Raw genomic sequence first — 16,181 nt, 5'->3', positions numbered from 1 at the left:
TTCATCAGGACTGGAGTAAAAAGGGTCTCCGCCTGAAACTCTTTTCCATAGATGCTGCCTGGCCTGTTGAGTTCTTCCAGCATTTTGTGTGTGTTGCTTGGATTTCCAGCTTCTGCAGATTTTTTTCCTGTTTGTTAATCATAGCAAGATATGCATAGGCCAAATGCGATGTATGCTTGGGTGTTAATACAATTTTCCTTCTCATTTTATTTATCCTTATTTTTGACATGTGAATTTTGTTTGACTCAGCCCACCTGGCTGCATTGTTCACAATCTTTTCCATGGTGGTTTGTCCCATATCTGATCAAAAATCAAGGCTATAGAGACGCACTGCTAACACTCGTTCTCTGAGCAAGCCTCATAAGGAACTCAAGACCCCTTAGATCTTGCTGAGAGAACAGTTACTAACACAATTCCACGCATTTTATTTCTTGTTTAGCTTGGAAACCAGGTGCTTAAAATTACTGGCCAAGTCAAAACACGCTGAGAAGCACAAACATATACAGCACAATATGAAAGATAATTACCATCCTCCATACTATTGCCCCTCACACTGGAAAGCTGGTCTGACGATGATATCAAGTAGCGGATTCACAGAAAATAATACTAACTGGATTATTTCCAGTCACAATTTTTCCTCAGCCAAGAAAGTAGCAAGCCAATTATTGAAGCTCTTGTCCAAGCTACTACAGATATGCATTCAATAATAAAGTCTGAAGAATGATGGAGTTCAAAGTATCCTTCAGCTGGGTGACACAATGGAAAATCAATATCTAAAATACTGAAACAACAGGAATTCTGCAGATGCTGGAAATTCAAGCAACATACATCAAAGTTGCTGGTGAACGCAGCAGGCCAAGCAGCATCTATAGGAAGAGGTGCAGTCGACGTTTCAGGCCGAGACCCTTCGTCAGGACTAACTGAAGGAAGAGTGAGTAAGGGATTTGAAAGTTGGAGGGGGAGGGGGAGATCCAAAATGATAGGCGAAGACAGGAGGGGGAGGGATAGAGCCGAGAGCTGGACAGGTGATAGGCAAAAGGGGATACGAGAGGATCATGGGACAGGAGGTCCGGGAAGAAAGACAAGGAGGGGGGGGTGACCCAGAGGATGGGCAAGAGGTACATACAGAGGGACAGAGGGAGAAAAAGGAGAGTGAGAGAAAGAATGTGTGCATAAAGGGGAGGGAGGTGTCGGAAATGGACCAGGTAAACTTGAGGGCAGGGTGAAAGTTGGAGGCAAAGTTAATAAAGTCAATGAGTTCTGCGTGCGTGCAGGAAGCAGCGCCAATGCAGTCGTCGATGTAGCGAAGGAAAAGTGGGGGACAGATACCAGAATAGGCACGGAACATAGATTGTTCCACAAACCCAACAAAAAGGCAGGCATAGCTAGGACCCATAGCTACACCTTTAGTTTGGAGGAAATGGGAGGAGCCAAAGGAGAAATTATTAAGAGTAAGGACTAATTCCGCTAGACGGAGCAGAGTGGTGGTAGAGGGGAACTGATTAGGTCTGGAATCCAAAAAGAAGCGTAGAACTTTGAGACCTTCCTGATAGGGGATGGAAGTATATAAGGACTGGACATCCATGGTGAAAATAAAGCGGTGGGGGCCAGGGAACTTAAAATCATCGAAAAGTTTAAGAGCGTGAGAAGTGTCATGAACATAGGTCCGAAGGGATTGAACAAGGGGTGATAAAACAGTGTCGAGGTATGCAGAAATGAGTTCGGAACGCTCTGCTCTCCACTCCCTCCGCACTAATCCTAACCTTATTATTAAACCCGCCGATAAGGGGGGTGCTGTTGTAGTCTGGCGTACTGACCTCTACCTTGCCGAGGCACAGCGACAACTCGCGGATACCTCCTCTTATTTACCCCTCAATCGTGACCCCACTAAGGAGCACCAGGCCATTGTCTCCCACACCATCACCGACTTTATCCGCTCAGGGGATCTCCCATCCACTGCTACCAACCTTATAGTTCCCACACCCCGCACTTCCCGTTTCTACCTCCTACCCAAGATCCACAAACCTGCCTGTCCTGGCCGACCTATTGTCTCAGCTTGATCCTGCCCCACCGAACTCGTTTCTGCATACCTCGACACTGTTTTATCACCCCTTGTTCAATCCCTTCCGACCTATGTTCGTGACACTTCTCACGCTCTTAAACTTTTCGATGATTTTAAGTTCCCCGGCCCCCACCGCTTTATTTTCACCATGGATGTCTAGTCCTTATATACTTCCATCCCCTATCAGGAAGGTCTCAAAGCTCTACGCTTCTTTTTGGATTCCAGACCTAATCAGTTCCCCTCTACCACCACTCTGCTCCGTCTAGCGGAATTAGTCCTTACTCTTAATAATTTCTCCTTTGGCTCCTCCCATTTCCTCCAAACTAAAGGTGTAGCTATGGGCACCCGTATGGGTCCTAGCTATGCCTGCCTTTTTGTTGGGTTTGTGGAACAATCTATGTTCCGTGCCTATTCTGGTATCTGTCCCCCACTTTTCCTTCGCTACATCGACGACTGCATTGGCGCTGCTTCCTGCACGCATGCAGAACTCATTGACTTTATTAACTTTGCCTCCAACTTTCACCCTGCCCTCAAGTTTACCTGGTCCATTTCCGACACCTCCCTCCCCTTTATGCACACATTCTTTCTCTCACTCTCCTTTTTCTCCCTCTGTCCCTCTGTATATACCTCTTGCCCATCCTCTGGGTCATCCCCCCCTTGTCTTTCTTCCCGGACCTCCTGTCCCATGATCCTCTCGTATCCCCTTTTGCCTATCACCCGTCCAGCTCTCAGCTTTATCCCTCCCCCTCCTGTCTTCTCCTATCATTTTGGATCTCCCCCTCCCCCTCTAACTTTCAAATCCCTTACTCACTCTTCCTTCAGTTAGTCCTGACGAAGGGTCTCGGCCTGAAACGTCGACTGCACCTCTTCCTATAGATGCTGCTTGGCCTGCTGCGTTCACCAGCAACTTTGATGTATGTTATCTAAAATACTGAATCAGTCTAGGATGTAAAATATTTCCTCCCAAGATAAAAGTTTATAATTTTGGAAAAGGATATGGTAGTTATATTTCCTGTGCTGTGTGGATCATTGTAGACTCCCCGATGTTTACAACTTATGGCACTACTCAACCTCAACAATGAATTTAAATTCAGCAAATAACTAATGGCAAATTGCTAATGACATTAGGATTGGGAAGACTATTATTTTCTCAAATTTCAGAAAATTTAGTAAAGAACACTAATTTTCCTTTATCTGAAAGGTCTCCACGCTTCATGATTTCACATAATTGCATCAAAATTCACTGTGTTAATTGACAAGTTTATTTTAAAGGAACAAACTTCAGTCTTATGTCCAATGCTCAGACTGCAGAAAATATGTACTTACATTTTACAAAACACTAATAGCAGTGTGGAAAGTAGCTGTGTACACACATCTATTGATGCTTCTGGACACATCTTCAGTGATGATCCTGGAATCATCGGGTGTTTCGGGTCTTTCAACATCATACAACCTCCTCCAGGTGACCCAGCCGGGGCTGATCAGACCCCAGCTTGTGTCCAGATGGCTAACTACTTATGACTCTATGGCTCCCCTCTTTTGAGCCACAGCCATCTTGAGGCCCTCTCTGCCACATCGGTGGTACTGCGGATGGCTCTCCTCTTCCTCTCTCCCTCGATGCCCAAAATGCTGAAGGCTCTAACTAAGGAACAGGCTATGAATCCCCTACAACCAACCTCCACTGGGAGACACCTCGCTCTCCATCCAGCCTGCTGACAGTTGCTGACCAGTCCTGCGTACTTGGAGAGCTTCCTTTCAAAGGCCTCCTCCAAGCCATCTTCCCATGGGACTGTCAGCTCCAGCAGCACCACTTGCTTAGTAGACTCAGACACTAGGACAATGTCTGGTCGCAGGGTGGTGGCTGCGATATGGTTGGGGAACTTCAGCTGCCCTTCGAGGTCCACCAACAGCTGCCAGTCCCTTGCAGAGGTCAGAATGCCTGCAGATGTTCTTTTGGCAGGTATTGGCTGCTCCCCAGCTCTGAAAAAGGCAATGGTCTGCTTGGAGGGTCGGGACCGCTTCGCCCACTCAACTCCTGCGCTGACGGCTTCAGCGATGGTCTTCAGGACCTGATCATGCCTTCACCTGTACTGTCCGAACTAGGTTTGAAAGAAAGGGGGATTTTGGAACAAAAATACAATCCACAAATCTTGATAGCATTGCATCCACACATTCACTAAACCGGTTCTGACTTAGAGCCTAGATATTTCACTACTAGTATCAATAGAGATTCCAGCCCTACACACTGTAGCTCAAATTCTACCAAACAGCAATAATATTTTTTAAAAAAGTAAAACATCACCCATGACCATCAATAAAAAGTCATCAGCCTGAAATGTAATTGTTTCTCCATAAATGTTGCCGAATCTGCTGCAATTTTAAGCGATTTTTGTTTTAATTCCTGATTTTACATTGATGCAGACTAACTCCTAAGCAGTAACACATCTCAAAATATTTGCATTAACTAATTACTCAAATTTGACCTGCCTTGATTTTGTCAACTGAACTGATTCATGAACTATCCCCTTGTGCTGTTCAGCAGAACAAACTTTAGACACTTTCTCAACAATCTTCTAAGCACTCATTCCCATATAAAAGTAATACTGAAAGCCTTGCAGTGTCCTCCTGTGTAGGAAAAAACATGGTTTTTAAATACGTGGGAAAGCTTAAAAATTCATTTTCCCCAAGAGTTACGAGTGACTGCACTGTGGAAAGTAAAATAACCTGCTTGTAATTTGGCACAAAAACGTCAACTTGCTGCTTTGATCCAATTCCAATTTGCAATTTTGGAACATTAATTCTTTCAATCCATTGATCAAATGCTTGAAAAAGCATTCTCCGTTTAAAGCTTCCTTTCATAACATAGTTACTGTCATTTGTAGCCATGCGGAGCTTTTAAAAAGACAAATTAAATCAAGATGTTACAGATCTGAGCTGGGTAATAAAAAACAAAGCAATTTATTAAAATACATGGAGACCAAACAAGAATTCCACTGGTGATTGCTGAACTATTATGTTTTTAGATCTTAATAATTTGAGAAATCTATTTTGAGAATCTAAATGATAAATTTCTTACAAAGTGAAAGAAGCAACTGCCATTGTAATAAGCTTTTCACAATATATTTATGGGGCTAGTAATAGAAAGAAAACAGACGAAGCTGGTAAAATGAGCAGATACATAGCACGTTACTTAATGGTGAGAAATGTGAAGTGTTACATTTTGGTGGGTAAAAGCTGAAGGGCAATTTTGAAAGGTGCATAAGAGCAGAGAGAACGGGCATTGTTATATCCATTGTTAAGTAATCAAACAGGTTGAAAAAGCACTTGAAAACACACATGCATTCGTAAACCATAGAAACTACAGCACAGAAACAGGCCTTTTGGCCCTTCTTGGCTGTGCCGAACCATTTTCTGCCTAGTCCCACTGACATGCACACGGACCACATCCCTCCATACACCTCCCATCCATGTATCTGTCTAATTTATTCTTAAATGTTAAAAAAGAACCCCCATTTACCACCTCGTCTGGCAGCTCATTCCATGCTCCCACCACTCTCTGTGTGAAGAAGCCCCCGCTAATGTTCCCTTTAAACTTCCCCCCCTCACCCTTAACCCATGTCCTCTGGTTTTTTTCTCCCCTTGCCTCAGTGGAAAAAGCCTGCTTGCATTCACTCTATCTATACCCAACATAATTTTATATACCTCCATCAAATCTCCCCTCATTCTTCTAGGCTCCAGGGAATAAAGTCCTAACCTATTCAACTTTTCTCTGTAACTGAGTTTCTCAAGTCCTGGCAACATCCTTGTAAACCTTCTCTGCACTCTTACAACCTTATTTATATCCTTCCTGTAATTTGGTGACCAAAACTGAACACAATACTCCAGATTTGCCCTCACCAATACCTTATACAACCTCATCATAACATTCCAGCTCTTATACTCAATACTTCAATTAGTACAGGCCAATGTACCAAAAGCTCTCTTTACGACCCTATTCTCCTGTGACGCCACTTTTAGGGAATTTTGTATCTGTATTCCCAGATCCCTCTGTTCCACCGCACTCCTCAGTGCCTTACCATTAACCCTGTATGTTCTACCTTGGTTTGTCCTTCCAACATGCAATACCTCACACTTGTCTGTATTAAATTCCATCTGCCATTTTTCAGCCCATTTTTCCAGCTGATCCAAGTCTCTCTGCAGGCTCTGAAAACCTTCCTCGCTGTCTACTACACCTCCAATCTTTGTATCATCAGCAAATTTGCTGATCCAATTTACCACATTATCATCCAGATCACTGATATAGATGACAAATAACAATGGACCCAGCACTGATCCCTGCGGCACACCACTAGTCACAGGCCTCCACTCGGAGAAGCAATTCTCTACTACCACTCTTTGGCTTCTTCCATCGAGCCAATGTCTAATCCAATTTACCACCTCTCCATGTATACCTAGCAACTGAATTTTCCTAACTAACCTCCCATGCGGGACCTTGTCAAAGGCCTTACTGAAGTCCATGTAGACAATATCCACTGCCATCCACTTTCCTGGTAACCTCCTCGAAAAACTCCAATAGATTGGTCAAACATGACCTACCACGCACAAAGCCATGTTGACTCTCCCTAATAAGTCCCTGTCTATCCAAATGCTTGTAGATTCTGTCTCTTAGTACTCCCTCCAATAACTTATCTACTACTGACGTTAAATTTACCGGCCTATAATTTCCCGGATTACTTTTCGATCCTTTTTTAAACAACGGAACAACATGAGCCACCCTCCAATCCTCCGGCACCTCACCTGTAGACAGCGACATTTTAAATATTTCTGCCAGGGCCCTGCAATTTCAACACTAGTCTCCTTCAAGGTCCGAGGGAACACCCTGTCAGGTCCCGGGGATTTATCCACTTTAATTTTCCTCAAGACAGCAAGGACCTCCTCCTTTTCGATCTGTACAGTTTCCATGATCTCACTACTTGTTTCCCTTAATTCCATAGACTTCATGCCAGTTTCCTTAGTAAATACAGACGCAAAAAACCTACTTAAGATCTCCCCCATTTCCTTTGGTTCCGCACATAGCCGACCACTCTGATCTTCAAGAGGACCAATTTTATCCCTTACAATCCTTTTGCTCTTAATATACCTGTAAAAGCTCTTTGGATTATCCTTCACTTTGACTGCCAAGGCAACCTCATGTCTTCTTTTAGCCCTCCTTAGATTTCTTTCTTAAGTATTTTCTTGCACTTCTTATACTCCTCAAGCACCTTATTTACTCCCTGCTTCCTATACATGTCATACAACTCCCTCTTCTTCTTTATCAGAGTTGCAATATCCCTTGAGAACCAAAGTTCCTTATTCGTATTCACTTTGCCTTTAATCCTGACAGGAACATACAAATTCTGCACTCTCAAAATTTCTCCTTTGAAGGCTTCCCACCTACCAATCACATCTTTGCCAAAGAACAACCTGTCCCAATGCACGCTTTTTAGATCCTTTCTCATTTCTTCAAATTTGGCCTTCTTCCAGTTAAGAACCTCAACCCTAGGGCCAGATCTATCCTTGTCCATGATCAAGTTGAAACTAATGGTGTTATGATCACTGGAACCAAAGTGCTCCGCTACACAGACTTCTGCCACTTGTCCTAATTCGTTTCCTAACAGGAGATCCAATATTGCATCCTGAGCTTTAGAAATAGAGGCAAGAGTAAAGTAGAAAACGAGTTATGACAACCTTCATTAAACACTGGTTTGGCCATAATAGAGTACTAGTTCTATATGGGGGTGCTCCAGTTTAGGAAAGCTCTGAAGTCTTCAGAAAGTGTGCATACCAAAAAAAAATCAAGAAGAGAATTTCACCAATACGTGGATTGAAAAAGCTGGGGTTATCTTCTTTAGAATCGGGGAGGTTATGAGGGAACAAATTGGAGGTATTAAAGAGCGGACTTGACAGAAGGTAAAAAGAACTACTCACTTCTGGCACTATGTTTAGGAACCAGGGGACAGAGAATAAAGGTGAATGACAAAACAATAAAACTTTTATTCAGTGACTGGTTATGGGGCTAGAATGCACTGTCAAAAATAGCAGACTCAATCAGGGCATCCAAGAGAGAGCTGGATAAGTATTTGAGTGGAAAGCATTTATAGTCACCGGGGAGAGACTGGAAGAACGAGAATATTTGGACTGGTCTTAAATAGAGCTGGCATAGACTTGACAAGCCAAATGACCCCCTCCTGTGCTATATTATCCTGTGATTCTATGAAAATCAAGCACAGAGAGGACATTTTACAATTTTTCTATTATTTACACTATAATTTTACATTTTTTTACAATTTTTCTACTGTAATTATTGTAATAATGCAACTAATAATTTTACTGCTTTAAGGTTATATATTACTTTAAGGTTTCTCTATCTGGAATTGTTCAAGAGTAAAAAATGAGCTGCAAAATGCCTTATATGAAGTAGCTTTTAAAGATTTGAAAAGTTAAAATAATTCATAATGTTAATTACAGTGATATTCAGACATCCAACCAATCTATCAAACTACTCCCCAGCCACAGGCTCAGAACCTATTCCATTAACTTTTCTTACCTTTCTTTGCCATTGTTAAGTACAAGCATTCCAGTTTTTATACATAACCTAATTTCAGGAGCTATCTATCACAGTTAACACCACCAACCTTGGACAAATTTGTTGCTGTTTCTCTGCTTGCACTGCCTATCATTTTTGTACAGTCTATAAACCGCCATATTTATACTGACTTTCTGATCTACATCACCAAGAAGAAATGAAGTGTTTCCTTTGCTCAGAAAAAGGAAATCCAGTAGGTTATCAGCTGCAGGTCGCTGATTTGTTTCCTTTTTTCTGACTATGGAGTTCACATTTCTAATTTATTATTGTTTCCTAGATGTTCACTACTTCCTCCACAATGACGACCAAAAGCTTACAAATCCCTACTCAACTCCTCCCAATGTTGTAAAATAATAATTAACCCTCAAGATTTATTTAAAAGCTTCAAAGTGACCTAAAATTCCACCTCCTTTATTTCAACAATGGCAAGTACATAAATTTTCCTTAACAATACTTCAAGGCATGGTAATTAAAAATAGTTACTATTTTATACCAGTTGGAAACATCAAGTCATGAGCATTTTTAAATACGCCCTTGCTTCACTCACAGCTGGACGTTTCTATAGGACTCTTCCCTTTCCGCACCCACCACACCCAAACCCGCCCCCACACCCTTCTAAACACACTTTCAAATTGCTTCTACATGAAACCACATTCACTCTAGAGAGTATTTCCTAATTTCTCTTTTCAGGAGTTGTTATGATCTTTTTATTTCATTCTTTTACATTTAACTTATTTATATGTATATCATGGGTTTATATTTATTTAACATCCTGGCTGATTTTATGTTTGATCACAGAAATCAGGAAGGGAACTGGATTAGCATCTAAATTATCTTAGTGAGATCCTGTATCAACATGTAAATCTATGACAGTGTTCAAGTCAGTCATCCTTCGTGCTTATTACTGAAGAGAAGTTAAATTAAAAGAAAACATAGACTATATTAATTATTATGCCTCGTGACAAGCTGTCAACTGTTCTTTTATATTAGATTTCTAATGGAAAAGGCAATTCTAAGTTATCAATGGAACTGGTAAAAAAAAATGTATTTCAGAGTTTGGTAAACTTTACCTAATAAGAGGTTCAAGGGAGCTTATATTTGATAAACATGAAAATGATAACATTTATTTTTCTATTATATTAGGCCATTGATAATCTTTTACCCTTGTATTTCAGTAATGAGCATATTTGTTTTGGTTAAAAATCCAAAAATGATTTGAGTTACAAATAAGATTAACATTTCACCCCTAACTTTTTATCCTTAATAAACAAAGCCTTCTGCACCTCAAAATTCTACAATCTCTCACCATAATATGAATCATTTATTTTTCCTATTAAAATAGACAATTTTACACTTTAATCACCATTTGCCAGATTTTTGCCCATTCATCACCCCTTTACATCCCTCAGTAACCTCTGTCTTCTTCACAACTTTACTTTCTTGCATTTTGTGCATCAGATTTTGCAACCATCCCTTTATTGCCTTCATTCAAGTCATGACACAATTGCTTGTAGTACATTGAAGGTAGATACATATTATTTCCTGCATCTGCAGAATCTCGAGTTTATGGGTCAAAATCTCATCATGGGTTAACTACTTCCGATCTCTGTACCTTCCTCCACTTCCACAACCCCTCAAGGTTCTGCAGTCTCCTACTTTCTTGATAATTTATTATTACTTCTTCTGTGGCAGTCCTTCCTGCAGATACCTGGACCTGATATGTGGAGTTCCCCAGCTCTACCTCGCCTTCTTCAACACTGTCTACCATATTTTGTTAATACTGTTTGAAGTGCTTGAGGTAGATACAAATGTATCATTTAAGACGTGTTTAGACAGGTAAATGGATGGGTAGGATTTGAAAGGATATGGGCCAAACGCAGGGAAGTGGTAGTAGCTGGGTGAGCACCGTGGTCAGCATAGACTAGTTGGGCTAAAGTGCCTGTATCCATGCTGTATTGCTCTATAATTCTACCATTCATTCATCTCTTTTCTTGTTTGTCATTACTAATTCTGCAAGCTTACTTACTGGACGACCATCTATCATTTCTTTAACTCCCACTGCTTTATTTTACTGACTTGCTTTATCTCATTCTTTTTCCTCCATCCTAATTTTTTTATCATTTTGTTATTCTTTTTTATATATTCTGTCAAATTTCCAGATCAACCACCCTCTCTGCATAACTATATGCTTCTTCTCTTTATGTTTATAACTATCTTCAACATTTCAGCTAACCCTAAATTATACTATCGCTCCTTGAGATATTTTCTCTCTCTCTTGTTGGAAAGAATCTATTCGGGGCATTCTGAAAAGTTCCTGTAGATGTCTGTAACTGCTTTAAGACTGAGCAATCCCATCACCTCATCTGCTACTTCACATTAGCTAGCTCTGCTTTCATCCACTCTCAGTTCACGAGCTCAAACTGAATATAAAATTCATTCACTACTTCTTTGGGATGCCTTCACACTAATTAATCCTGTTGGACAATACCATATCTCGCATAGCTTATTCTCTGGTTGCTCCAAAACATGCTCTAAACAAAGTTATCTTGTTGAAACACTTATGAAAACCTCTGTTAGGATACATTTGCTTATCAAAATTTTCAAGTCTATAAAGTTAAAATACCCTGAGATTATTGCCATAGCTTTCTAACAATCTCCTTTAGTTCTTCCTTTAAATTCTGTCCTACCATCTGATTGCTCTGAGGATACCAATATCTGCTCCAACAAGTGCTTTTTCTCCCCCCTTTATTATTTATCATTTCTTTCCAAACAGTTTCTGTATCTTGGTTTCCTAAATTTAGGTCATTTCTCACTATTGCTTTAAGGACACCAATAATTAACTTCTGTGGAAAGGTCCAACTTATTTATGGGATGATGTTCATATTGACAACAAATACAAGGAATAGGAAGGGATAAGTGTTGATGATTAAGAGCACATTTACTTCTGAAATAGAAAAAGAATATACATAAGTAGGTGGTAAAGAAATGCAATAGGTTAGGTTTGGCTCTACCACTAACTAGATTTTTATTGGACATAACAAGTGGGTATCTATGTTTCAATTCTGTTAATATTTTAATTCACTGATAATGAGTGAAAGAGGAGATGAATGTTATGTCGGTCCTGAATATGTATAAGCTGTACCAGTGAGACAAAAGCCTTTTGACTAGTTTTGAATTTGGCAATTTTGGGTTTTCAGTATTTTATTTTATTTAATTGACTGACAATGGATACACACTACTTTGTCCTTAACTGCATGATTATGCAGAATATCTATATAAAAGGTGTAGATTATTAAGGGCATCTGTGGTTTGTTTTGTTATTTATCTGTTGTATCTGCTTGGTGCAAAAATAGTTGGATATTAGATTGAATATGAGCAAAAGGCTCAAAATTACAGGTTTTGATAGTATAAGTAAGGGGAAGATCTTTTTACTGACATAAGATTAGTAATGAGACAAAACAGATTTCTGGTAATTAACAAAACCAATGGAGATGTGGAGAAATTGTTTTATACAGGGAGCTGTTTATGAACTGAAATACATGCTCCCAACCTCTAGAATTTCCTCTCAAAACCCCATCTTCCTATGCAACTCCTGAACTTCTAATTTATATATTTGTTTAGTTAAGAGCATAAGCACTAACGTGACTACATTATTCTCACTGGCACCCTGTGATTTATGCCACTGGTCAATAATTGTTGATAAAAAAGATGAAACAAAAATATAGAAATATACAAATATACAAATATGATGATCATTACAGAGACTTGGCTAGAAGCCGAGGTAGATCAGGATCTTAATGTTGAACAGTAAATAACATTTAAGAACAGTTGGAAGCTACAAAAAGGAGGAATAGTGAATTGTGCAACTTGTGAAACTACTACATAATATGATCTGAATCATACTGATCAAGGTGAGACCATATTTCTGTTGCCATGGCAAATGTTCTACTCAAACTGAGGAGGATGCTCATGGAGAGGGCCTGTACAGAGTTTAGAAAAGCAGTAACAATAGTCACATAGATAGTTCCATAAAAATAGAACATTCAGAATGATGCATTATGAATTATAAATAACAGAGCAGACTAAAACCAGATTTCTCTAATATCCAACTGTGCAGTACTAATGCATTCTTTGTCACATAGTCCTCACGATCATTAAGTGCTATGTTGTATGACGTGGGCAATAATGGGCTTGTTGCCTGTGGGGAAGAAACCGCCCCCCCCACCCCCACCACCACCATGCTGTTTTTCTTATTCTTTTCTCTATCCATGACCATGTTTGTTCTTGGCAAACTTTTCTACAACGGTCATTAGCCATTGCCTTTTTCTGGGCAGTGTCTTTACAAGACAGGTGACCCCAGCCATTATCAATACTCTTCAGAGATTGCCTACCTGGTGTCAGTGGTTGCATAACCAGGACTTGTGATATGCACCAGCTGCTCATACAACCATCCATCATCTGCTCTCATGGGTTCATGTGACCCTGATTCGGGGGAGAGGGGGCGCTAAGTCAGTGCACAAAGGGGGCACTACATCTTGCCCAAGGTTGAGCTTCAGGCTAGTGGAGGGAAGGAGCACCTTACAATTCCTTTGCTCCTTTGGTAGAGACACATCTCCACCCCCCCCCCACCTGATATCGCATAGTACTATAAGAAAATTAGATTAAAGGGTTGGTGTGGCTACAGAGATGAAATCTACACAAATAATGGAAAAAAAAGACAACTGGATTTAGCCCATTACTCAGATTCACTGCCTGCAGTCCCCACCGACACACACTTATTTCCTATGGATGAAGTTAATTGAATGAGGAGTATCTCCACATCTGACAGGCCTCCAGCAAGGCCCTGATTGTCATATCCTGAGACTAACCTTTAAAAACAAAAAAAAAGTATCAACCTGCACCTACTTTCTCTGCACAGTTCTCAGTCCCGTTTAAATCCACAGGGTCATCACTTCATTATCATGCGCAGCTGGCATTAGACCAACAGCAGGATGCAAAATGTATCCAAGTCCTTTCCTCAGCACATCATTGATCTGCCACTGTACTCGATTGTGAATCCAGCAACAGAACAGACACAGTGGCACATGACCTCCATTTGCTTTTAAATCTCGTGCCACACAGAAATCCAAAGTGTGCCAAGTTGTGAAAAGCTCACAGCTAGCAGTCCCTGGTTATTTGTCAGGAAAACTTGGCCCAATATAATAAAAATAATTTCCTTTAACTTTAATGCCAAGCAATTGATCTTACAGGGATAAAACTCAGATAGATGTATTTATGTAGCTTCATTTGGAATTTTGATAAGATTGGTGTGTGCTTTTGCAATTTATGAACTCGCATCAATTTAAAATCCAATTCTCATATTAATCAGATTCCATCTGGTAAAACCCAAACGGATGAAAAACACAGCTCTTACTTCCTTATGTGTTATTTAGTTTGTAGAAAACCATGCGAGTGAAAAGATGTTATAGTGTTTATGAAGGTTGTTTGCATTTGCTAGCTATTAATCCATCATCCGAGAATGAGCAACAACTAAAAGCAATTCTGCATGTTAATGAGAATCTACAGTTTCAGAATATCACTGGGTGAATGGTTCAGATGTTCCACCAGGATAAACTTGCAAGCTTCTTCATGAGAGGAATCTAGTGTACTTGGAGGTTCTCACTAATAATCTCATTTGTGATAACAGTTTAATTTAGGAAAAATTACTTTGAGGAAAATAAAATCAGGAAGTAAAGCCACAAGAAAGTAGTTCACATTATCCCAGAGGGTGGAATGAATATACCACAAAAGGAAGTTATAAAATGTTTTTACTCTGAATTAAACTGCTAACAGATCAAAGCTTCACTATTTTCATACTGGAATTATTCAAAACTCTAAAATAAATAAATGCAACTTGATATCTTAAAATATCAATAGAAATGCATTCGCCTTAAAAACAATGGCTCCCAAAAATGCTACGTTATATTAAACACTTCTAATTTATGGGCTAGTATCTCAAAATGTTTGTTTAATAATACTTCTAAGGCCCATCTGCTTGTGATATTTGGGGACAATGTTATCAGTAAGTAAGATTCAGAAATTGAATTTAATCTCCATTGTTTCATTTCATCTTTAAGCCTGAATGGAATCTTCTGGTAATATCCTTCTTTCTTGTCATATATAAAAGCACAAGTCTCAACCTATAAATGTTGAATTATAAAACAGTCATTAACTTAAATCAGGCTATTGTGGATTATTTCCACATAGCCTCCTGCTGGCTCCAACAAGCTCATCACACATCAATAATTCATTCTAAATAATGAAGCCTTGACTTGTTAAGACAGTCTTAAAATTGCTATGATGTGTACTTTCAAAGTAAGCTGTAAATCTTGACGCAACTTGTTTAAACTTGTAGGTTTTTTTCCGAATGATAAGCTGTTTTTGCCCTGAAACATAATTCAAATACTTCTACAGATAGCACATATTAATCATTATGTACTTCAAATAAATAGAACTGGAATCCCTAGTATGTATGTGTAATAAATCTGAATATAGACTATTTTCTTCCGATGAGCAGACTTAATTCTATTCATTTCTCTGCAAACATTAGTCATAAGGTATATATTAACAAGCTGATACACAACTTTTAAAATGACCTGAACAAAATAATTTTTTTCTTGTGTACAAAACAATTGCCAAGCATAAATTGAACTAGTCTATATTAAACAAAAAGTTCTACTTAAAAACTTGGAGATAAATTAACACCAATATTTATATACTATGTTTCAAACTCAACCTCCTTCAAATCTGCTCACTTCTACAATTAAATATAATCCTGTATAACAGACAGAACACCAACATTCCCAAAATGTATACACTTCATTTAAAGAGGTTAAACATCTAAAATATGATTTGTATTGCATTTTCAAAGATTAGCTTATTCTACCAACTATGTGAAGGAGCAGTGTTTGAACTTCAGATATTTATCATTTCTGACATTAGCTAATGCAAAGACACCAAGTGTCACACCTCCACGTTTGTTGACAATATAAAGGTAGGTGGGAAATTAAGCACTGGGGAATGATATAAAAGGGAGATAAATGAGTGATATAGCAAACGGAGTACAATTTGGAACAAATTTGAAGAGGTGTGGAATTTTAGTGCGAATTTCCTGGCAACAGAGGACATAAATAAGTACATTGCTCGTCCTCAGCCTGTGATGTTCCCCTCATTAAGATTAATGAACAGGTTATCTCGTACTCTAGAGCTGTGATTTCCCAATATGTCCTTCTTGCAATTAGCAGTTCTCACGAGGAGCACCAAATGCCAAGCGTCTCTTGCTTACATTTGTTCAATTTAGTACTACAGACACAAAACGGATCTGGGCCGTACCGTCCAAATATCCTCAGATTTTTTGCACTATCTTACTCTCCCTTTTCTATTTTCTATTTATGATTTATAATTTAAATTTTTAATATTTACTATTGATTTGTGCTCCAGGGAGCACGAAGCGCA

At 39.4% G+C, this 16,181-nt stretch overlaps 1 protein-coding gene across 12 annotated transcripts in view; it reads right to left on the bottom strand.

The window, feature by feature from the left end:
- aopep (aminopeptidase O (putative)) overlaps window positions 1-16,181 on the bottom strand; it is a 295,893-nt gene that overhangs the window by 143,936 nt on the left and 135,776 nt on the right. Inside the window, exon 14 of one of the 12 annotated variants that reach the window (XM_063068852.1) lies at window positions 3,379-4,161. The exons of the other annotated variants lie outside the window; for them this stretch is intronic. Within the exon in view, the coding sequence (XP_062924922.1) occupies window positions 4,144-4,161 (18 nt within the window). The 3' untranslated portion in view covers window positions 3,379-4,143. Of the gene's footprint in view, window positions 1-3,378; window positions 4,162-16,181 lie in introns of those variants that run through there. 12 annotated transcript variants of the gene reach the window in all.

This window comes from Mobula hypostoma, chromosome 16 (assembly GCF_963921235.1).
Source record: "Mobula hypostoma chromosome 16, sMobHyp1.1, whole genome shotgun sequence".
NCBI lineage: Eukaryota > Metazoa > Chordata > Chondrichthyes > Myliobatiformes > Myliobatidae > Mobula > Mobula hypostoma.
The sequence above is the reverse complement of the archived record's forward strand: the minus strand, read 5'-3'. Positions and strand labels throughout refer to the sequence as shown.